The following is a 24,665-nucleotide window of genomic DNA, read 5'->3' on the forward strand; positions in this document are numbered from 1 at the left end:
CATTTTCAAAAATCCATATCTTTGTTCACAGTCAGATATCAATGTTGAAATATTTACAGTATGTTACTATCATATAAGTGTACAAACTGTGCAAAAATCATATTTTATATTCAGTACCACCTGAGATAACTAACCCCAAACTTTACAAAAAAATGAAAATTTTCAAATTTCAAAAATTCATGAAAAATTAAGGAAACATTTGTAAGTGTTCTTACTCTATATGAGGCTAGTAGTGTATGACATCTAACTATAGGAAAAAATAGACTATCACAAATCACTCCTGGTTTGTTATTTATGTGCCTAAAAAGCGGATTTTTGAAAATTTGGATACTAAACTTTGGAGTTCATTTTGAATGGTTATTTTTTAATTTAGGGTATTTTGTGTAATAGACAATGTTGTAATTTAACCCAGTGCAGAGATATTCATATTTTTGCTAACGTCTCTAAAATGAAACATCGTCACGCACTTACAAACAAAAAAGTCGCCATTCAGGGGGGGGGGGGGGGGGGGGGGACCTGTAAACTGTTTTGTACTTCTCAATTATAGGGTAAACACACATAAAATATTTAAAAATGGTCAAGCAACCAACTTTATTCTTATTGGACCACTTCATTTGGATTGACCCAAGAGCCAAGGCTCAACGCATAATTAAGGAGAGCAAGAAAAGGGCATGGCAAGTGTTCCTGGATTTTGTCAACTGCTCCACTTGTTCTGCGAAAGTATGGGAACCCATCAGCAGGATTTCTGATAAAAGCAAGCGTTTACCAATAGGAGCAATGCTGAAACAGAGACGTCTCCAAACTAGAGATGGGCAAAACTGTTCTTTTCAGAGATTGGATCAGAACTGTTCACTCCCTGAAATGAATTAGCTCTTTTTCATGACTCACCATTCATTTACAATATAAAATAAATGGAAGGCACATTGCCCTTTAAACTTGGTTTATTCCAGTACTATACCTGTATTTTGATCTTATTTGATCCTATTTTGAAGTAACACAGATAATGAGTAAGAATTTTGTATTGTTTATTGAAATTTCCACGATATGACAAAGTTTTTGATTATTGATTTATTTTGCACTATCGTGGTTTTTTGGGTGATCGGAAAATGTTGTAACTTGAGATTTACATTAACAATATATTTGGCTATAACGTATTATAATTTCATTTACCTCATACAAATACATCGCAAGCTATATATTTTTAAAGTGAACGTTTCCTTTCGAAGACGCCTAAAATCGCAAAATCCGTACCAGAATAAGAAAAAAAAATATAAATTTGACTGTAAAACGAAAGTGCTGCATATAGCCTTACGCAGAATAAAACAAGGAAAATATTGGTGTATCACATTTTGCGATACGTTTATCAGTTCGCTCGTAATTAAAGCGTAAATTCGAGTGTCTATAATAAAAATCCTATAGTAAGAGGAGTCATCAGGAACCTAATCTAATCAGTTTAAACAAATAAAAATAAAATAAAAACAATTGATGTATACATAACATAATAATGTAATATACATAGCGGCATTACTACGAAGAACAATATCCAGTGGGGACGAACTCCGATGCAGAGGCGCTGAGTCGAGCAGGTCGAGCCGCGAGCTATATTACTGCGTGAGCTGAGACCGCAGAGACCACAGTGACACCTGAGTCGCTTTGCTCGACGCTCTGGCTAGAGTCGAGACGGTGGGGCGAGCGTTGAGCGGGCGAGTTCCGAGGGAGGGGGTAGCGGTGAACTCACCCGCTCCGAGACAAATAGTTCGTTCCCTTGCGAGCGGGTTTTTGCAAGTAGTTCCTATGTTATCCGCTAGGTGGCTCTCTGTCCTGTTGCTCGCATCAACTGCCCAGAGGGCAGGACGTGCGACTGAAACGATCGCCGACAGAGTGCGGCATATGTGAAACACAAAATCCAATGGGGCACTGCACAATGCAGGCAGCCAAGGTAGAAGCAGGGCAGAGGCCGGCGCTGGCTGTATGGCGTGCACTGTGCTGTGACCAGCAGAGGCGCTGCTGATATGCTCCGTCTCTCTCTCTCTCTCTCTCTCTCTCTCTCTCTCTCTCTCTCTCTGCCGTGGGAAACGTTTGGAGCTACCGTTCTTTTTTTCTGAATCACTGATTGTTCACTCCTTTGAAAGATTGAACTCTATGAATTAGTTCAAGAGCGGATCCCCCATCTCTACTCCAAACAGCATCTGAGACACTGATGCTGGCAGAGAGTTTTGCACAAACTGCTGCCAATGCCAGGCTCCAATGTTTTGTCACTACTGTGTGACTGTAGGGGGGGGGGGAGATTGGGCTTCAGATCCAACAATTCTGAGGCTTACAACTACCCTTTCTCCTTGTCGGAGCTGGAATCGGCTCTGCCTGAGACTCATGATACCGCACCCACCCATGACCAAATCTGGTACTGCATGCTTTGACATTTGCCAGCAGCATCAAATGAAATTGTTAAATCTTCAAATTTAACACATATTTTGGACAACACAACAACACACATAAGTCACTGAGTAAGTTGACCTGTGTACAAGTCGGCATTCGATTAAACACTGAGTCTCAGTCTACCGGCCGCTGCTCGGCTGGCCGCTTAGGTGGCGCAGCTGCTGCATGGCTGGCAGACAGCGCCGCACGTAGAGGACGTGCGTAATTGCGCGGCGGCACGTTGAATAATTGGCGAGTCACAACACTTTTCCCCCCTTTGAAATTGTTGCACTGGTCTTGATGGAGGTGTCCTGGAGATGGCTAACGTCCATAGGCGTTGTTTGACTCGCCGTAAAGTCTCGAGGAGGAGGCTTCCCGTACGGACGGAAGTGTCCCCGATGATAACGGGTCGAGATGACAGGAGACGTAGGGGTCGAATCTGCTGGGGCCCCATGCACCAATCTGCCCGTTGCGGCAAGTCCAGTTGATACGTCAGGAGACATGGGCGATGTGTCAGCGTCCGTTGGAGGAGGAGGCGAGTAGATGTACTCTGACAGTGGATGGTCCTCCGGTTCCTGCATGGGCACATCTCCTGGTGGCGTCCGTTCTGGTGCTGGCATCGCGATGACGGTAAGAGGGCTGCGTTGTGAGTATTGAGAGATGCCAAGATCCCGAGCATCAGGTAGAGCCAAAGGTGGTGTGGCGGCATTCAGAACAGGCGTTGCTGGCACCCGAGGCCGAAGCTGGTCCGAATGACCCGTGTCCGTCTGGATTTCATACAGGCGTCTGCGACGGTGTCGTAAGATGCGGCCCGGGCTCCATTTTGGCTGCCTGCCATATCCCCGTACCCAGACGAGGTCGAAGTAGCGTGCGGGGCTGTCGGCCATGTAAGAGCTCAGCCGGGCTGTGATCGCCCATGGGGGTGAAACGGTAAGACGCCAGGAACTGGAGAAGCGCATCATCAGCAGCAGAAGAAGTCAGAAGTTTCTGGATCTGAGCCTTAAATGTGCGGACCAGTCGTTCAGCCTCACCGTTGGATTGTGGATGGAACGGCGGGGCCATGACAAGCGTAACGCCGTGCCGAGCACAAAAATCTGCAAAGTTGGAAGAGGCAAATTGCGGACCATTATCAGTAACAAGAGTAGAGGGGAGGCCTTCCAAAGAAAAAATGCGGGCGAGAGCACTGGTGGTTGCCGCGGTGGTAGGTGACGTGCAACGGACAATGAAAGGAAAGTTAGAATAGGCGTCAATTACGAGGAGCCAATAAGTACCTAAAAAGGGTCCCGCAAAGTCAGCATGAATGTGCTCCCAGGGCTTCTCAGGCGAAGGCCAGGGTGACAAAGATGACTTCGGGGCAGCAGCCTGTGATGCACAAGGGCCGCAGGCAGCGACCATGTGTGCGATTTCAGAGTCGATGCCAGGCCAGTACACATGACGGCGCGCCAGAGATTTTGTGCGAGACACACCCCAGTGCCCCTGGTGAAGGAGGCGCAAGACCGAAGCACGCAAAGACGCAGGTACCACAACACGCGGCGAAGCATTGTCGGTGGAGAGGAGGATAACACCATCCCTAGCCATGAGGCGGTAGCGCAAAGCGTAGTAGTTCCGCAACGGATCAGAAGTCTTGGCGGACGGGCGATCTGGCCAACCCTTCTGAATACAGCGTAAAACCCGGGAGAGGGTAGGGTCAGAACCCGTAGCAGCCGCCAGCCTGTCCCCATGATGGGGAACCCGTCCACAACCCGCTGCTCAGCAACATCCAGGTGGAAACACAAAAGTTCGTCCCTATCGAATGCCTGATCAGGAGCCATGGGAAGGCGAGACAAAGCATCAGCATTCGCATGTTGAGCCGTTAGCCGGAAATGAATCTCATAATTGGAACGGGACAAGTAAAGAGCCCAACACTGGAGGCGGTGTGCAGCCTTGTCGGGAAGTGACGTTGATGGATGAAACAAGGAAACAAGTGGTTTGTGATCCGTAACAAGATGAAATTTTGAGCCATAGAGAAAAACACCAAACTTATGAAGAGCATAAATGATGGCCAAAGCTTCTTTCTCAATTTGAGAATACTTTTGTTGGGCATCCGTGAGCGTTTTGGAGGCATAAGCGATGGGTTGTTCCGAACTGTCAGAAAAACGGTGCGCAAGGACTGCATCGACCCCGTATTGAGAGGCGTCTGTGGCAAGAATAAGATGTTGGCCAGGTCGATAAGTAGCCAAGCACGGGGCCTGTTTCAGCATAGTCTTTAATTTCCGGAAAGCCGCGTCACAAGATGCAGACCAGTGAAAAGGCACGTTTTTATGCAACAGACGATGCAACCGCTGAGCCACCGATGCCGCTGACTGTAAAAACTTGTGATAGTATGCTATTTTCCCCAAGAAGGCCTGCAGTTCCTTAACAGATGTAGGACGAGGAAGGGCATCGATCGCAGCAACAGTGTGTCGAAGCGGACGAATACCATCCCGAGAGAGTTTAAACCCCAAGTACATGATAGATGCCTAAAAAAATTGTGATTTCTGAAGATTACACTTAAGACCGGCAGTCTGTAAGACATTAAAAAGTGTGCGGAGATTTTGAAGATGTTCTTCAGTGGTGGAGCCAGTGACAACAAAGTCGTCCATGTAATTGATACACCTCGGGACAGGGAGCAATAATTGTTCCAAGAATCGCTGAAAGAGAGCAGGGGCGCTAGCCACCCCGAATGGCAAGCGTTGGTATTGATAGAGACCGAAAGGCGTGTTAAGGACCAGAAACTGCCGGGAAGCAGCGTCGAGAGGAAGTTGACGATAAGCTTCCGACAGGTCAATTTTAGAAAAATACTGTCCTCCAGCGAGTTTAGTGAACAGTTCTTCAGGACGGGGCATAGGGTAAGTGTCGATGAGGCATTGGGCATTTACAGTGGGTTTTAAATCACCACAGAGATGAATATCACCATTGGGCTTAGCAACTACGACAGGAGAGGACCACTCACTGGAAGTGACAGGAAGCAAGACCCCTGAAGCAGTGAGACGATCCAACTCCCGTTTTACCCGATCACGAAGGGCCACAGGAATGGGCCGAGCCCGAAAAAACTTAGGCCGAGCAGTGGCTTTGAGCGTGATATGAGCTTCAAAGTCGGTTGCACGGCCTAGCCCAGGAGAAAAAAAGAGACGAAAATGTCGTCGACAAGGAATCCAGTTGAGCATAAGGAATAGCGTCAGAGACAATATTGACAGAGTCATCTATGGAGAACCCAAAAACGCGAAAGGCATTGAAACCAAAAAGATTTTCTGCGTTGCTCTGGTCGACCACAAATATGGGAACAGCGCAAACGACGGATTTGTAAGATACCTCAGCATTAAACTGTCCCAAGAGAGAAATCTTCTGTTTATTGTATGTCCGTAATTGCCGAGTGACAGGGGACAGGAGTGGAGAACCCAGCTGAAGATACGTCTGAGAATTAATTATAGTGGCAGCAGAACCGGTATCCACTTGCATGCGAACATCTCGACCAAGGATTTGGACAGTGAGGAATAACTTCCCTGAAAGGGAAGAAGTGCAATTGGCAGACAACACAGAATCAGCGTATCGTTCATGAACATCATGTTTGCGGTCGGATTTACAATCGGAAGACACATGACCTTTCTTTTTGCAATTGTGACACACAGCCCAACGTTGGGGACAATCCTCACGTGAATGTTTCATAAAACACCGCGGACATGAAGGAAGTTGCCGGGGATTTTGCTGCAGTTTCTTAGTGGGTTGTTTACGGCTAGGCCGAGGCTGCGCGTGGGAGCGTACTGCAGCCACGTCGGCCGGCGGGGACGTGCCGCACGCGTCGTCAACAGCACACAGAGGTTGTATTTCCCCGACGTCACCCCACGCTTCTATTTGCGCCCCAGCGGCGTGAGAAATTTCAAAAGACTGCGCAATGGAGAGAACTTCATCTAGAGTTGGATTCGCCAACTGAAGGGCACGTTGCCGAACTTGTTTGTCGGGCGCCGACCGGATAATAGCATCCCGTACCATGGAATCGGCATAGGATTTTTTGTGAACATCAGTAACAAATTGACACTTTCAACTGAGGCCGTGAAGTTCAGCAGCCCAAGCGCAATAGGACTGATTTGGTTGTTTTTGACAACGATAAAAGGCAACACGAGAGGCTACCACATGCGTTTGCTTTTGAAAATAGACAGACAGAAGGGAGCACATTTCAGCAAAGGACAAAGACGCAGGATCCTTCAAAGGAGCCAATTGCGACAACAACCGATACATTTGAGGTGAAATCCAGGAAAGGAACAGAGACTTACATGGTTGTTCGTCCGTGACATGAAATGCCAAGAAGTGCTGTCGAAGACTTTTTCATAATCAGACCAGTCTTCCACCGTCTCATCGTAAGGTGGAAAAGGAGGTACAGCCAACGACGAGAAACGCCCCGCATTTGACGCCGCGACGAAATCGCGAATCGCCGCTTTAGAAGCGTTTGCTGTTCAAGGAGATTTTGCAAGAGCTGCTCGATAGTAGCCATGGAACCCTGTGAGTCAACGGTGAAAAGGAAAATCCACTACCTCGTCGCCAGTTGTTAAATCTTCAAATTTAACACATATTTCGGACAACACAACAACACATATAAGTCACTGAGTAAGTTGACCTGTGTACAAGTCGGCATTCGATTAAACACTGAGTCTCAGTCTAGCGGCCGCTGCTCGGCTGCCCGCTTAGGTGGCGCAGCTGCTGCATGGCTGGCAGACAGCGCCGCACGTAGAGGACGTGCGTAATTGCGCGGCGACACTTTGAATAATTGGCGAGTCACAACAGAAATACTCCTCAAATGTTTTAATCTTATATGGTAGACAGGTAAATTCCCCAACTTGTGGAGAGAGACACTTTTGATACTTCTCCTCAACCCAGGAAAGGACCGCACATGTCCTAGTAGTTATCGGAGTATCACCTTAATGAGCTGTGTAGGAAAGGCCCTAGAGGGAATGGTTAACCTTTGTCTGGTCTGTTTATCAGAGACCTCAAAGACCAGGGAACTCCTTAGCTACTTTCAGTGTGGTTTCTAGAGATTTCGTTCCACTGTTGACAACCTGATACTGCTAGAGGTGGCTATTCAGGAGGGTTTCCTATGTAAACATCACTGTATTGGCATATTCTTTGGTGTCAGTAAGGCATATGATATTATTTGGAGACACTGCATTCTCTCACAACTGCATTCATCACCACCTCCCCATCTTCAAGTGATCTTTTCCGTTTCAGCGGTTTTTTAGGACCTGAGTTGGTGATATGCTGTCAGACCGTTTTGAGCAGAAGAATTGTGTTCCTCAGGGCAGTGTTTTAAGTGTTACCCACTTTGCCAAAGCCATAAACAGTCTAGCATCTACGGTAAGGAGTCCTTTACAGTGCTCCTTATTTGTGGATGATTTTGCTGTTTTCTGTTCCTCCTCCAGTATTGCAACAGCAAGCTGTCATTTGCAACTTACATTGGAGAGGTTATAGGAGTTGGTGCAAAGACAAGTTTCCAGTTTTCTGGAGACGAGTTCGTATGTGTTCATTTTAATCGTTCTCATATTTTTAATTTACCTGTCTTGCAGATGAGGTACACCATCCTACATTTTAGAGACTCAGTAAGGTTTCTGGGCCTCATTTTTTACTGTAAATTGTGGTTGCCACAACTGATAGACCTGAAAGCCAAAATCTTGAAAGCACTGAATATATTAAAGAACCTTAGCCACAGATCTTGGAGAGCAGTCAGGGTGCATCTGCTCTAGTTTTATAGGGCTTTCGTGCATTCACGGCTGAACTATGGGTGCACAGTGTACGGATTTAAGATTGCCATAAAACACTTTATATACTAAGTATTATATGACATACATCATAAATTTAAGTATTTTTCAATGGATTAAAAGCAGTGATGCTGTAAATATGACTTTAGAGATTTTCCAAAGGTTTTGGCCTCAGTAACAGCTTTTATGTTTTCAGAAAGTTTGTTACAAAGTTTAACTCACATGTGGAAAGTAGCTTTTTGGCACAGAGATGTGTTGATTTGGGTTATATGTAAATTATTATTTTGTCTTGTAAAGTGATCATGTATATCATAGTTTTTATGAGTAGTCTTTCTACTAAACTTTGTGGTGCCAGTTCGCAGTGTGATTGAAGTTCGTAGATGACATTTTTGCTGAATGAAATCTTACATAATTTTTCATTTTCATTTTTTTTTAACCCTATTACTCTAGTTTAAGTTGATGCACTTTGTCAAAAAGTTGTGCAACATTCTGTGAAGTTAGCCTTTTATTAAGTGAGAGCTTTTGTCATACTCCCATAGATATTGAAGTATACAGTGAAACAATAGTATCAACATTTCATGAGAATGTAAATTCCAGGATGGAAACAACAACCACTCTTCTGAATAACGAGTGTTGCAAAGGCACACATACGCCTCCCCCCCCCCCCCCCCCCCACACACACACACCTATTTTCCATTGTTGTTTTGGCAGTAATTTTTCCCTGTAAGTGCAATTTGTTTTCTTTTTAAAACTAAGGAAGAAAACAGAATTCGAGCAAAGTATATGTGTAGAAATAAATCAGCATGAGTTCTGATAAAACATAAACAATCAAGTAAGAGTGGGTTTAATGCAGTATATGCTGTTTATTGTGTGATATTGTGTGTGTAGTTGTCACCTTTGAAAGAAAATGTTCACTTACTGTAATGTATCTGTCTGTTTTGTAGGTTTATGTTGCCTTCTTAATATTTTTACTGTACGCAATATGTGTTTAGAGCAAATAATGCAGTGCTGGTGGCGCTATACGAAGCTGTGCACCTGAACCGTAACTTCATAACAACACTTGCACACTCCCAGACTGAGACAAGTGCCCCACCATCGCCCAGCAACACTCTGGGCTACAATCAAACGGCCCCTGCTGCTGATCCAAACACTAATGGCGATCTCATCACAACACAGCCATCTAATCTCCTTGTCACGTTCTTCCAGTACTGGTGAGTATTCTGCCAAAGACATTTTCAGAAGCTGATGCCTAGTGTAATGGTTATTTCAGATTACTTATTTTCCTGTCATGGCTCCATTTGACAGAAATAATTCAAAGTAGTTTATGCCAAATTATGAGGTTCATTCAAATGAAACCTGGTCAATGTGTTTACCTTTGCCTTACGCATAATATGACACTACATAACTTCGGATGTGGTAGCTCCATCTTTTGCTAGAGAGACTGACTTGTGCGCACTGTTTGATGTTGCATAGCACTAGTGTGGTTTCACGCCGAAGAGAAGGTGGTCACACAAGTTATCGTCCACTACCGAACAATATTAGCATGAGGAGGAATACGGCTTTCTGTTGCATATTGTCACAGGATATGGTGTCACCATTTTGAACCGGAAAGCAAGTATCAGAGCAAGCAGAGGAAACATGCAACTTCACCACCTCCAAAGAAATCAGAGGCCGTGCACACCAGTCCTGGTGAGGTCATGATGTCCTTCCTTTTTTACCATAAGGGCCAAGGGCCCACTGCTTTTCGAGTTCCTGGAACGGGGAACCACCATCAATGCCCATTGTCATCAATCCACTGTACACAACCTTAGACAAGCCATTAAGTCCAAACACTTAATCACGTTGTCCAGTGGCGTTATCCTCCTGCATGATAATGCCCCTTCATACACGGCCAATGCGGTGAAGACAACATTGCAGCAGTTTTGATGGGAAATGCTGGAGCTTCCACCATACAGTCTCGATTTTTCACTGTGTGACTTTCATGCATTTGGACCTCTAAGACGAGCTGTTCGTGGACATCAATGCACAACTGATGATGAAGTGTGTGACTGGGTCCAGGCCTGGATCCGAAGGCAGCATACTAGCTTCTTCAAGGATGGAATCGACCTGCTAGTGTAGCAATGGAGTAAATGTGGCAACAGTTTTGGTGACTATTTTTGAGTATGTGTACTGTGTATAACTATATTTTTGAGTTAAGAAAATCTTCACTATTACTTTACACTAGTGACCAGGTTTCATTTGAATGGCCCTTATATTTGCCTCCATGTAAGTCAAATTTGTTTTATGCTAAGCAAATCAGTTTCTGAATTAGCTAGTGAATTAAATAAAAGGTTAAGTTTTAGAGGGAATCATTCAACTCTCTTAGAAATGGCTGTCCAAGACTGCTGTCTTAAATACACCTCAATGATAGTGACAAGGGGGAGGCTGGATCAATAATTAAACACAGAATACTGAGGCTGCATCTGACAGAAGTGACCAACTGTGCACAACAACTACAGTCGACAAAAAGTGTCCTAGATTAGTGACACCCGTGCCAATGCTTGTCGTCCACTGTAACTGGGAATGTTTGAATTCAGCTGTTTGAATTTTATCAGTGCATCATGTGTGACAGTGACAGTGACAGTGACAGTGACAGCAACATCTATGACTCTTCTCAGCAAAGCACTGGAACAGGCACATTGGCCGCAATGGAATACTACTCATTATATTTTAAGAAAAATATGTGGTGAATAAAATTAATTCTTTCACATCTTACTGCCTGATATCTTCCCTCAATAAAGAACTGTAACTACACTGCATGTAACTAAGTAAATAACTGCATACAATATTTTAGGAGTTTGCAGAGGTAAAAATGCATTGCATAGAATTTGCGTATGGTTCTCTTTAGATCATACGTTTGTGCATATGAAATGCAGCCAACATATCAAAATTGTGTTTGAAGTTAAGAGCAGAACAACATCTGTCTTAGTTCTCAAGATTTTGGATTTTAAGTGTGACAGATGGGTCAGGTCGGGTTGCATCCAGTTCTGTCACTGCACACAGGGAATTGTGTGGTTGTAAAACTAATCATATTTCATAAAGAGTTCAAGATATCAAAATGATAACACACAAAGAGGCACATATTTTATTGTATGATTAAAACTCAAGACTTCTTGATCAATTGTTTGAATGGAACAGAAATAAATCTTCCTGTAAATTAAATAATGGGCTTTGTGTGAGTTTTCATATCCAAACAAAGAGTGTGAAATGGACAAATGGATATCAAATTGACCAATGTGAGGTCTCGTTCTGCAAGTAAATAAATAAATAAATAAATAAATAAATAAATAAAAAGAAAGAATGGAAAACTAAACAAATGTTCAGTTACTTGAGAGTAATCAGGGTAATTATGAAATTTAGTGACTTGAGGGAAAATAGAAATATTTCATGAACAACTGCTGCTGCTAACTATGTAACTGAAGTGTCAAAACATTCATCTCTTCAAGGCCTAGCCATTTTGCACATAAAAAGATACAGTGGTCTGTGATTTTTAACTGTCAGAAAGGCTTCCATGTGCCATTTATGCCATTGTTTAAAATTTTTCTAGCACATTTGTGTTTGATATATCTTAAAGGGGAACACACACCAAAAGAACAAGCTTTAAGGTTAGGTTTTCATATTTATTTTAGTTCTTTCATAGATTACAAACTATGCAATTATGATGACAGAAAGTGCACGTATTCTTCAAAAAAAAAAAAAAAAAAAAAAAAAAAAAAAAAGTGAGGTGAATTCTTGAGCAATTTTACACATAATTGGCTTTTCTATGAAAAAGTCAAAGTGCTCAACGGAATGTGTATTCAGTCAGATAACCCATGAAAAGTTCGGTGCACAGCAGTGAAATTTATAATCATGCCTGTCAGAAATATTCAGCTGCTGCAATTTAAGCTGTGCTCTTAGGATCCTGCTCAGTGACATCCACTGGGGGGAAGGGGGGGGGGGAATAAAAAATAAAAATACAGCAAAAATTTTTTTACAGGATTGTTATATGTGGAAGGTTAACTTTTCTTGTGGCTACACTGTATGTATATTAATTTAAACCATTAACTTTTCCTATTTGTGTGTTGGTGCTACTTACAAGGGAACCTCCCCATCGCACCCCCCTCAGATTTAGTTATAAGTTGGCACAGTGGATAGGCCTTGAAAAACTGAACACAGATCAATCGAGAAAACAGGAAGAAGTTGTGTGGAACTATGAAAAAAATAAGCAAAATATACAAGCTGAGTAGTCCATGCGCAAGGTAGGCAACTTCAAGGAGAGTGTGAGCTCCGGAGCGCCGTGGTCCCGTGGTTAGCCTGAGCAGCTGCGGAACGAGAGGTCCTTGGTTCAAGTCTTCCCTCAAGTGAAAAGTTTACTTTCTTTATTTTCGCAAAGTTATGATATGTCCATTCGTTCATTGACGTCTCTGTTCACTATAATAAGTTTAGTGTCTGTGTTTTGCGACCGCACCGCAAAACTGTGCAATTAGTAGACTAATGGACATGCCTCTCCAATGGGAACCGAAAACGTTTGATCGCAAGGTCATAGGTCAACCGATTCCTCTACAGGAAAACACGTCTGATATATTCTATACGACACTGGTGACGGCATGTGCGTCACATGACAGGAGTATGTTGTCTACCCACCTAACTTGTACACTTGGCGAATGAGTAAAAAGATTCTTCTACCTTTCGATGTTTGTTTGGGTGTAGCGTCCCCATACTAAGGCGCAGTTACCTTGCATCGGACGGACGGACAGATAATAATTGTCTGAAAATAAAAAACTAAACTTTTCACTCGAGGGAAGACTTGAACTAAGGACCTCTCGTTCCGCAGGTGCTCACACTAACCACGGGACCACTCTCCTTGATGTTGCCTATCTTTCGCATGGACTACTCAGTTTGTATATTTTGCTTATTTTTTTCGTAGTTCCACACAACTTCTCCCTGTTTTCTCGATTGATCTGTGTTCAGTTTTTCAAGGCCTATCCACTGTGCCAACTTATAACTAAATCTGAGGGGGGTGTGATGGGGAGGTTCCCTTGTTAGCATTGTAGTTGCTATTGGCTGACTACATCACTTATCCTATGCTCTGAATATCCACTGTATTGTCTGGCGAGGTCACATGACGTAAGCTATGATTGGCTGACAAAATTATAACACAGCAGTGCGATCTCAATTTCAGTGCTTCAATAGGTAACGTGTTGTAGTTGATCGAATTTGCATTAATACTTTCGTAATACAACAATGTGCAGTGTTAAATGTTTCCATGCATCAAATATCTTTCCAAAATGTGTTGTTTTTTCTGGGTTTCATTTCCTAAATTGTCAGGTAGGTCCATGCCAGTGTACAAAACCTTTACCATTCAAATGGTTGATTAGTTTTACATCTCCAAGAGGAAGTATATTGCCACTTAACATGGAAAAAATGTACTTTGACCTGGTAAAAATTATATGTTCACCCTGGGAAAAGTGTATTTTTAAATGGGAACTCCAGGAAAGATCCAGGAATTTTTTCCCCTTGTCTGCGTATATATCCTGAAAGAGTATAGACAAAACTTAGTACACACAACAGGTGATAGGACTGTAGCTGAGTCAGCTAAAATATAAGTAGTAGTTGGGTGTGCACTTGGGACCCATAATGATCCAGATTACTAGCCAAAGACATTACCACTAAACCACAGGCACCTCGATACTAGTCTTCTTTACTTGTTATGGACAGGCTTTCTTCTGTACTTATTGCCTGCTGAAAGTTTGTGGTCACATAAGAAACACTCATCTTTAATTCATTGATGAGATATCATATGTACCTGTGCTCACCTCATATATTCAAAGAATATAGTTGGTGATCTTCATAGTTGATGATATAAATGATGGAATTCTCCATGAAGATGCCTCCCTTTATAAGTTTCATGCACAGTGCCTTTTTTCACCTTATTTTCTTGAGTAAAGCTAATTTTGTTGCCTTATTCTCGATCTAAAACATTCTACAGTTTGTGCGCCATTGTTTAGGAACAGCAGATCAGTTCTTATAGCCAGCCTGCAGTGGAAGTTAGTTGCTTGCACACGGGATACCCATGCATATAGCCTGATACTGCTGCGTGTAGCAGGAATGATGTATGACCAGATGTTGCGCGCTGTTGGTCACTTCTGTCACTCACATAGAACACACTCTATGGACTTTCTGGATATGATCGGGTATCTAGCAGAGTACTACAGCTCTGTGCTGCATATGTTAGCCTAGTAATCAGCCACATTTGTATTTTATCGTGTAGGAATGCAGTTTCCTGAACAATGAAAGTACTTCATAGTGAAATCACGTTTTTTTTTTTTTTTTTTTTTATTATTTTTTATTTTGAGAGAAAGATATATTGTAGGTAGTCTTAGACTTATTTCTATTCCATTGACATTTGTTAAGTTACTGAAAAGGCTGTATTTACAGGATTTCCCGTGAGAAATGGTCAATATTCAGGGATATGACAGGAATGATCATTTGAAGCAAAAATGTTTACTAAACATGGGCTTCAAAAAGGATACCTTAAGAGATATAAGCAGTTTGTCATCTTCAGTATCACAGAACAAATTACTTCGGCAAGCTTTTTGCTTTCCATATTTTGAGAGGTGGTAGTACGGACCAAAACAAGAAAGAAATGTTCAGTAAACATCGACTGTAAAATGTTAACCGTAACAGTTATGAGCACTTTTTCATTTTCACTACAGTGAAACACATCTCTTCTTCTGAACAAATGCTCCTAGCTCTTACGGTACGCATTTTAGATCCCATGTTTACTGGACTTTTTTTTTCGTGTTTTGGTCGACACTGCCTCCTTCCAAAATATGAAGTAATGCTCAGAGCTCTTAAGGTATACATTTCGGAGCACATGTTTACTAACATTCCTGTCATATCCCTGAATATTGACCATTCCTCCTGGGAACACTGTTTAAGGGTAAGTAATCAGTTCAGTTCACATACTTTGCTGTGAAACATACAGTTTGGCTTTAGAAGTGGCGTTGCAACTGGAAATGTTATATTTCCTTTGCTCTGTGACACACAGGGTGGATTAAACAAGTTGTGAACACTAGGCATCTTCTTTTATCGAACTAAGACATTTTATTCTGTTGATCACAAAATAATACTGTAGAAGTTGGACCATTATGGAAAAGAGTAGTAGGTCACAGTTGGTTCCCCTATTACTTTGAAAGCATTCTTTGCAGTAATGAGTATAGCTAAGTTCATAGCTTGTAGATAGATGCTAAATCACCATGAGACTTAGTTTTTACAGTTTTAACCAGAACTGATGTTTTGATGACACAGAATGTGTAAATTATTAGTGAGTCTGAACAATGAAAATTCCTTGATGTTCAAATACCGTAGGTGGTAAGCTTTCATGGAAAGTGCCATGTTCAAGATCTTGTTCACAAAAAGAGTGCTGCTATATCTATCATTAAAACATTATATGCAAGAAGTGCTACGCCAACACGAAAACTAGTTTTCTTTGCTTATTTTCATTCACTTATAACATAGGGCATTATATTCTTAGGTAACTCTTCCCACTGACAAAGGTTGCTGACAGTTAGAGCAGTATGTGGCGTATGTTCACAAACCTCTTTGTCAACCCCTGTTCAGGAGGCTGGGAATTCTGACATTGGCCTCTGAATACATATTTGTTTTAATGTCATCTGTTGTTAGCAATATAAGCTTGCTCTCAAGAATTAACAGCTTCTACTTGGTTAATTCTAGGTGGAAATCCAATCTGCATTTGGGTTGCACCTCATCAACTCTTGTGCAGAAAGGTGTGCAGTGTTTTGTCACATCCATTTGCAATAAGCTACTATAAAAAATCTTAGCAATGATCCACGCTCTTTTAAATCGAAATTTAAAAATTTACTTATGGCTCACTCCTTTTATTCTGCTGGAGAATTCTTTGAAAAAAAAATTAAGCAATTTCCAGTGATACATTGTTCTATATGCTTTATATACTCAACATCTTGTCGTCTGCATAGGATTTCTGTAAATTTTATTTTACCTCTAACTAACTTTAATGATGTTACTTTCATGTACTTACACATTTCATGAACGTGGAGATTTGCTACCCAATTTGATCCCGTGGAAATTACTACAATGATCAATGAAAACCATCTCAGTAGTATAATTACATTTTTATTGTCCTGCAACCAGTTTTGTTCATAGAATGTCTTCAGATTGCCTGCAGTTAAACAAAATAGAAGTTATGCTAATGCTGTAGCATCATTATGAATAAAATAAGCAACTTACAATGATAACAGTCTTATATCAAATCCTCACCGAGTTATGCTAATCATGATGTAAATGGTGTGGTTGTCATATGTAATGTTAAAGATCATACCCAGAAACAGTGATCACCTGCCAGAAGTATTGCAAGCAGGTATAGCTTGCTACGTACAGTAAACTGTACAGACAGACCTACTCCAGAAGGCAGATAAACATGTGAATACAGTACTTGGCCTCTGTTGAGTGTGATAGTTGATTTTTGATCACAATTGTTACAAGCAGTGGCAGAACATTAAGTTCAGAACTGATACTAAAGAGTAAAACGTCACTAAACAAGTAATTAAAAATAGCTATGAACAAATGTTAAAAACAGAGTTATGTACACTAAAAAGGGAACAAGTGACTGCTTACACCACACTGCATTGTCATTCAAAACGTATGACAGTAAGTGAATAACTATAAAAGAAAATTCCAAAGTAATTATGTAAAATACACTCCTGGAAATGAAAAAAAAGAACACATTGACACCGGTGTGTCAGACCCACCATACTTGCTCCGGACACTGCGAGAGGGCTATACAAGCAATGATCACACGCACGGCACAGCGGACACACCAGGAACCGCGGTGTTGGCCGTCGAATGGTGCTAGCTGCGCAGCATTTGTGCACTGCCGCCGTCAGTGTCAGCCAGTTTGCCGTGGCATACGGAGCTCCATCGCAGTCTTTAACACTGGTAGCATGCCGCGACAGCGTGGACGTGAACCGTATGTGCAGTTGACGGACTTTGAGCGAGGGCGTATAGTGGGCATGCGGGAGGCCGGGTGGACGTACCGCCGAATTGCTCAACACGTGGGGCGTGAGGTCTCCACAGTACATCGATGTTGTTGCCAGTGGTCGGCGGAAGGTGCACGTGCCCGTCGACCTGGGACCGGACCGCAGCGACGCACGGATGCACGCCAAGACCGTAGGATCCTACGCAGTGCCGTAGGGGACTGCACCGCCACTTCCCAGCAAATTAGGGACACTGTTGCTCCTGGGGTATCGGCGAGGACCATTCGCAACCGTCTCCATGAAGCTGGGCTACGGTCCCGCACACCGTTAGGCCGTCTTCCGCTCACGCCCCAACATCGTGCAGCCCGCCTCCAGTGGTGTCGCGACAGGCGTGAATGGAGGGACGAATGGAGACGTGTCGTCTTCCGCGATGAGAGTCGCTTCTGCCTTGGTGCCAATGATGGTCGTATGCGTGTTTGGCTCCGTGCAGGTGAGCGCCACAATCAGGACTGCATACGACCGAGGCACACAGGGCCAACACCCGGCATCATGGTGTGGGGAGCGATCTCCTACACTGGCCGTACACCACTGGTGATCGTCGAGGGGACACTGAATAGTGCACGGTACATCCAAACCGTCATCGAACCCATCGTTCTACCATTCCTAGACCGGCAAGGGAACTTGCTGTTCCAACAGGACAATGCACGTCCGCATGTATCCCGTGCCACCCAACGTGCTCTAGAAGGTGTAAGTCAACTACCCTGGCCAGCAAGATCTCCGGATCTGTCCCCCACTGAGCATGTTTGGGACTGGATGAAGCGTCGTCTCACGCGGTCTGCACGTCCAGCACGAACGCTGGTCCAACTGAGGCGCCAGGTGGAAATGGCATGGCAAGCCGTTCCACAGGACTACATCCAGCATCTCTACGATCGTCTCCATGGGAGAATAGCAGCCTGCATTGCTGCGAAAGGTGGATATACACTGTACTAGTGCCGACATTGTGCATGCTCTGTTGCCTGTGTCTATGTGCCTGTGGTTCTGTCAGTGTGATCATGTGATGTATCTGACCCCAGGAATGTGTCAATAAAGTTTCCCCTTCCTGGGACAATGAATTCATGGTGTTCTTATTTCAATTTCCAGGAGTGTATATCAGGAATGGTAATTATGAACTCACAGAAGTCATGAATAACAAGATGCACTGGCATTGAAAACATAAAAGAGCTAAAGCAACCAAACTGGTGGTTTTTGTCGTATGTTGCTTGTAAAATTACAAGCAAGCTGTGTTAAACTTGTTCAGTTATTTGCAATGGAAGAGAACACATGCCATTGATTACATGAAGCTGTATCATCACTAGATTGATGAAGCCATTATATGTATACGATCGATTGCGTATTAATTTCATAGAACATAACAGAACCAGTAATTGTGATCATACAAAATAATCATGACTACAGAATAAAAGCGGACAACAGACAACATGTTGCCATTGAACACATAAAACAATTAACAATAACTAAACTGGGTAAATAGTTTATCTGTGTTGCTAACAAAAGTGAGCTGTGTTGAATTTTCTATATATCTGTATAATAAAAGAAGAAAGGCCAAAGCATATACAATGTTGCACCTACATTAGACTGGTGAAATAGTGAGTAAATGGTTACATGAATGATCAGGAATATTTCACGTGGAACTATAAATCACTTCCCAAACATCACAGAACCAATTCTGGTCTGAACCACAAGCTCCTTACTCTTTAGGTTAAATGACTCATTGGTATGTGGGTGTATGAGACATCTTGAGTTGTTGGAAAAGAGGCAAAATCACAACTCGTCCAGATTCTGTGTTGATTGTCCAATTGAGGACTTTCAGCTTTATGTCCCACTGTGAGCAATTGCCTTTTGTGAGGTATCAGAATACAAATGTCTGTTGCTTGTCCCTTAGCATTGTTTTTTCAGAACCTAGTTGAAATAGTCCTACATTCCAGGACATCTGCAGTTCCTGTTGAATTTGAAACCAGTTGTCATTGACAAGGTGTGACGCTCTTCCCTGTTTTTTATACAACCACTGTTCTTATGCGGAGTTGCATGACTGAGTGATACACCATTCAGTGAAGGCACACTGCACAGTTTGCGTTGATACACAAACAAATTGAGCAGTTCATTCATAGTGAGGTCTTCACCATGTCCCAACAGAATAGCTGTGTTGGTTTCATACAACTGACTGGCACATGCATACTACTTCACTGAATGATAGAGTGCATGACCATCTGGTAACAGTTGTACACCATCTGTAGTACTCCACATTGAGCTGTGTGCTTTCTTAAGGGAGTGTATAATATTTGGTCTGTGATCATCTGCAGTACAACTGTTGAGCAAGATCTTTTTATTTGATGGAGTTTGAATGATACTTGTTAAGTGTTTTAATAAAGGGTTACAGCTGAAAAAAAATTATCAGCTAATTGATGTAAACTTTTATGATTTCTGTGAGCCACTGTTCTGTTGTTATACTAGATTACCATAGCAAGAAAAAAATTGCACCCACATTTTTAATATGCTTCTCATTCCATTTGATAGACAATTTTCATGCATACATGGGAGTTGAAGTGGTTTAAAGCTCTGAACTTTTTAATTATGCAAAAGGAAACTGGGCCTTTTTGAACACAGGTTGAATATGACAGTGGAAAAACCTAGATGGAATACAAAGATTGGAAGGAGTGAAGATAACAATTCACCATACAGTGGAGGTGTTGAGCCATCTGTAAGCAGATAAATAAGACTAAAGACATTGCTGAGCTTTTTAACAATGTACTGCTTCAGTGCTAACAGGTACAAAACACGTATACAAAACGTATATGCACTGTGTCCTGGTTGACTAAATTGTACTGCCTTTGCATCTTGTGATGGAAGAGGGGCTGTGTTGGAGAGAGTTGGTGGGAGGAGAAAGAAGGTGGTGAGGGATAGGTGAAGAGGAGGGCGGCTGATGGTTGGAAGAAAGGCAGCAAGTGGAGGGAATAGGATTGTGGTTATTAGTGAGTTGCCTGACGCAGGTAGGGGTGTTGCATGTGGAACATGCTGGAGTGACAGAGTGGATCAGGAGATATAGTTATTTGTTTCCTTTAGTACATTAATACCTGAATGCAGTTTTGCAATTCTTGACTTATTTTGTGTAGTTGCCAATAAATATAACATCATGAAGTAAAATGGATCTACACACAGGCACAGAAATAAGCCAATAATGTCACTTGTTGGTCATCAAGCTTATCATGCCTGTAATAGCTGTTCACACTAGAGTTTTGAAGTTCCCTTGCATAAGCAAGCGTATAGTCCATGACACTTTTGCACGTATTTTTCACAAATAATTGATAATTGTCTGGAGGTGATGGTTATTCAGTACAGATGATTAAAGTAATGCAGACATAACTTGCCGTATGCTTTGCAGAATGTCTACAGAGGAAGACAAGTGCTCAAAATTGGAACAGTGCTATAATTATACTTCACGAGAAAAGACACAGCTTAGAAAAAAAACGCTACAAACCACTGTCTCATCTCCATAATGTGCAAGATATTCACTAAAATTATCATGAATTGCTTACAAAAAATACTGGATTATAATCATACAAAGGAACAAGCAGCCTTTACAAATGGATAGTACAGCGCACCTTTTGTGATCTGTGAATGGCATTATAAGATGGAGTAATGAGTATGAATTACAAAGTTGTCTGGTACTCACAATTTTGAGAAAGCTTTGAACTCAGTATCATCGTATCTCTACTTAAAACCATAAGGAGCAAGGTACTGATTCAACTATGTGAGTATACTGAATAAAATGCATATCAATGCTACTGCTTTCATTAGACTTCATCAAGTTCGTGTGAAAATTACTACTAAGGATTCACACAAAGGAGTTTCATATCACAAAAAGTATCATAAATGAAAAGCATTAAAATATGACTATTCTGCATTATTAATACTGTAGAACAAGACTGTACAAGAGGTGACTAGGTGAGGACAGACACTCGTGCTCGCTTGTCACATGGACAGTGAGCAGTCACAGTAAAATGCATCGATTGAACATCAAGTAACGCAGAGGAAATGCAAACTGTGCACTGTCTTTTGAGAAATGATCGTGTATTACGAGGGTTGTACCAAAAGTAAGGTTCCCAATGAGCTACAACCTCGAGGGAAGGTGCTAGGCTAAATCCGGCAACAGTACGAGGTGTGGCTAGAAAAAAACCGGACTAGTACTGGTGAAACAATAAAACGAATGCAATAAGGCTGAAAGTCGCGTGGCCTGTCAAGTGATTCTCGCTCCGCCTACTGCTCGAGTTTCATCTGCCTCCTGCACTCAGTCTGCCCGTGGCGTCTGTTTTAAGTAGTTGACGTTTTGTCTGTGCGTCGGAAAATGTTGAGTGTACAGAAAGAACAGCGTGTTAACATCAAATTTTGTTTCAAACTAGGAAAATCTGCAAGTGAAACGTTTGTAATGTTACAACAAGTGTACGGCGATGATTGTTTATCACGAACACAAGTGTTTGAGTGGTTTAAACGATTTAAAGATGGCCGCGAAGACACCAGTGATGACACTCGCACACTTTGTTCATGTTGAAACTTTCACGAAGAATCTACCTAACACTTTCCTTGTCGACTCCTGTTAACTGAGACACTGCTCTGATTGTTAAACGGCGATCTTGTCGAACAAGTTTACCGATTTTTTCAATGTTTGCATCAGTTTTTGCTGACAATGGTCTGCCAGTGCGAGTGTCATCACTGGTGTCTTCGCGGCCATCTTTAAATCGTTTAAACCACTCAAACACTTGTGTTCGCGATAAACAATCATCGCCGTACACTTGTTGTAACATTACAAACGTTTCACTTGCAGATTTTCCTAGTTTGAAACAAAATTTGATGTTAACACGCTGTTCTTTCTGTACACTCAACATTTTCCGACGCACAGACAAAACGTCAACTACTTAAAACAGACGCCACGGGCAGACTGAGTGCAGGAGGCACATGAAACACGAGCAGTAGGCGGAGCGAGAGTCACTTGACAGGCCACGCGACTTTCAGCCTTATTGCATTCGTTTTATTGTTTCACCAGTACTAGTCCGGTTTTTTTCTAGCCACACCTCGTACTTTGCGCAATGGTCCCCCCACTCTCGAGCCCACCCGTCCGCAATTCACTACATCACTCAGTGTTGGCTTGGCAGCCAGGTTCGTGCAGTAATCCGGTTTCTCCACACCAGGAAGTTACCACCCATGGAGATTAATCGGCAACTGACTGAGGTTTGAGGTGAAGAGTGCATGTCCATTCAGCAAGTCCACAAATGGTGCAGGACTTTTGCTGAGGGTCACACAGAAGTTCACAATGAAGAACAGAGTGGAAGACTGCCGGTCTCAGATACGATTGTAAAGAAGATCAACAATGAGCTGCTCAAAGATTGGAGGGTCACTGTCTGTGAACTTGTTGAACGCATTCCTGAAGCTTCCCACGGCACAATTGAAAGAACTTTAACAGGAGTGTTGGGTTATCGCAATGTGTGCTCGCTGACTGACGGACACAAGCAGCAACGTACTCGCAAGTTTCTTCAACAATGTGAGGTGGTAGGCAACAAGGAGAAGTTGTTGTTCCCTATCGTCACGGGAGATTAAATCTGGGTGTTTCATTACACCCCCGAAACAAAACAACAATCTTGTCAGTCGCATCACTCTGGTTCACCACCATCAAAAAAATTCAAACAAATGCAGTCGGCAGGAAAGGTTATGGCGACAGTGTTTTGGGATCAGATTGGGGTTCTCCTCATGAATTTCATGCAACCTGGGACAACAATAAACTCAGATAGATATTGTGAAACATAGACCAAAATCCTTGAGCAATCCAGAATCGCCAGAGAGGATGACTGACAGAGGGAGTAGTGCTTCTTCACGACTATGCTTGACCTCACGTTGCTCGTCAGGCACAAGAGCTTTTGAAGAAATTTGGGTGGACTGTTATGCCCCATTCCTCGTGCAGCCCAGACTTAGCCCCAGTGATTATCACCTCTTCCCCAGGCTAAAGGAACACTTAGGTGGCAAACACTTCAAGAGGACAATGAAGTCCGAGCAGAGGTCACTGGAGCACCGTCTTCAAAAATGTGTCAAAAAAAATGGAGACTATATTGAAAAATAGACAAAAGTGTAAGCTTTTCAACAATGTATAAATTAATAACAGTAAACAATGTTTTCTATTTGTAAAAAATATGGGAACCTTACTTTTGATACAACCCTCGTAGGTTCACAATAGCCTTAGACGTGGACATATATACTTATTGTCCAGGGCTTAAAGTGGAGAATAGCTCTTTTCAAGTTGATGAAAAGTAGCAAGATAGCCAGGCTAGGAACTTTAAAGTGAAGATTAGACATACCCTCATCTATTTACAACATGTCAGTGGAGGATGCCCTTACATTTATGGTATGCAGTGGTGTCTTGACATGCTCTAAAAACAATGAAAAAATGCAGTTTACAGTGACATTACAATATCTGCTAAGCAGATGATTATGGACACTTGGCCAGTGGTGGCTTGGAAAACTCAGCTGCGAAGTAAAATGTCTTTATACATTTTTTGTGCTACAATAATTGAAGTGCAGCGACACCACAGACATGTCCCCAAGCAGGGGCACTATCTGCTGGCTGCACTGTCAGCTGCAGAAGGCCTGGAAGGTGTGCTGGACATGTGATGTCTGCGTGTTTGGTCACTCAGCAGCTTGTGCCCCAGTTAGCACTGTGTGGCCGTGGATTAGGAGTGTCAGCAGTGTGGATGCCTACCCAGATTATCTTACAGGTCCTCTGCCACTGCAAAAGAAACTCAACCCAGTGTAGTGTGATGGTTGTGGTCTGCTCTGACCACAAACCACTGCTCTCCAAGACAGAAGTTAGGTGATTACTGTAGAGGCTAAGATGGCTCCTGCATTGTATTGCTTCAAGTTTGCAGGTGCAGACTTAAGCCCATAAGCTGGTCTAGTGGAGATGGCTGCCCAGACTGGCATCAGTTGCACACTAGCCCATAATGTAGCAGAGACTTGGGTTGCTGTGGCGTCATGGAAGGTGCTGCCAGACTGCACATAACTGTGCATGAATCAAAGGGTGTATATAGTGGTTAATGGCATGTTTGTTGTGCCAGTATGTCGCTTACAAGCACATACAGATCAACACATTTGGACACAATGATTTTAGCCTACCTGTTTTACCTGCACAGTGGATGGATATGCAAATAGGTACAAACACTTTGTGCACAGTAACACAGGCCAACGGTGGAAAAACTTTTTTGCTGAAAATACCTTATTCTTATATTTTTTAGGGTGGGAAACCCAAATATGATACTTAAAAAACTGTATCACCCACCATTTCTTCACATTTTACAGTTAAATTTATTAAAATAAGTGATTTTTTAAAAGAATTTAGCAGCTTTTATGT

The 24,665-nt window shown here is 42.5% G+C and overlaps 1 protein-coding gene across 2 annotated transcripts in view; it reads left to right on the top strand.

The window, feature by feature from the left end:
- Window positions 1-24,665, top strand: part of LOC126188028 (armadillo-like helical domain-containing protein 3) — a 128,640-nt gene that overhangs the window by 52,292 nt on the left and 51,683 nt on the right. For both annotated transcript variants that reach the window (XM_049929449.1, XM_049929450.1), the window contains exon 9: window positions 9,173-9,391. In XM_049929449.1, the coding sequence (XP_049785406.1) occupies window positions 9,173-9,391 (219 nt within the window). The remainder of the gene's footprint in view (window positions 1-9,172; window positions 9,392-24,665) is intronic.

This window comes from Schistocerca cancellata, chromosome 5 (assembly GCF_023864275.1).
Source record: "Schistocerca cancellata isolate TAMUIC-IGC-003103 chromosome 5, iqSchCanc2.1, whole genome shotgun sequence".
Classification (NCBI taxonomy): Eukaryota; Metazoa; Arthropoda; class Insecta; order Orthoptera; family Acrididae; genus Schistocerca; species Schistocerca cancellata.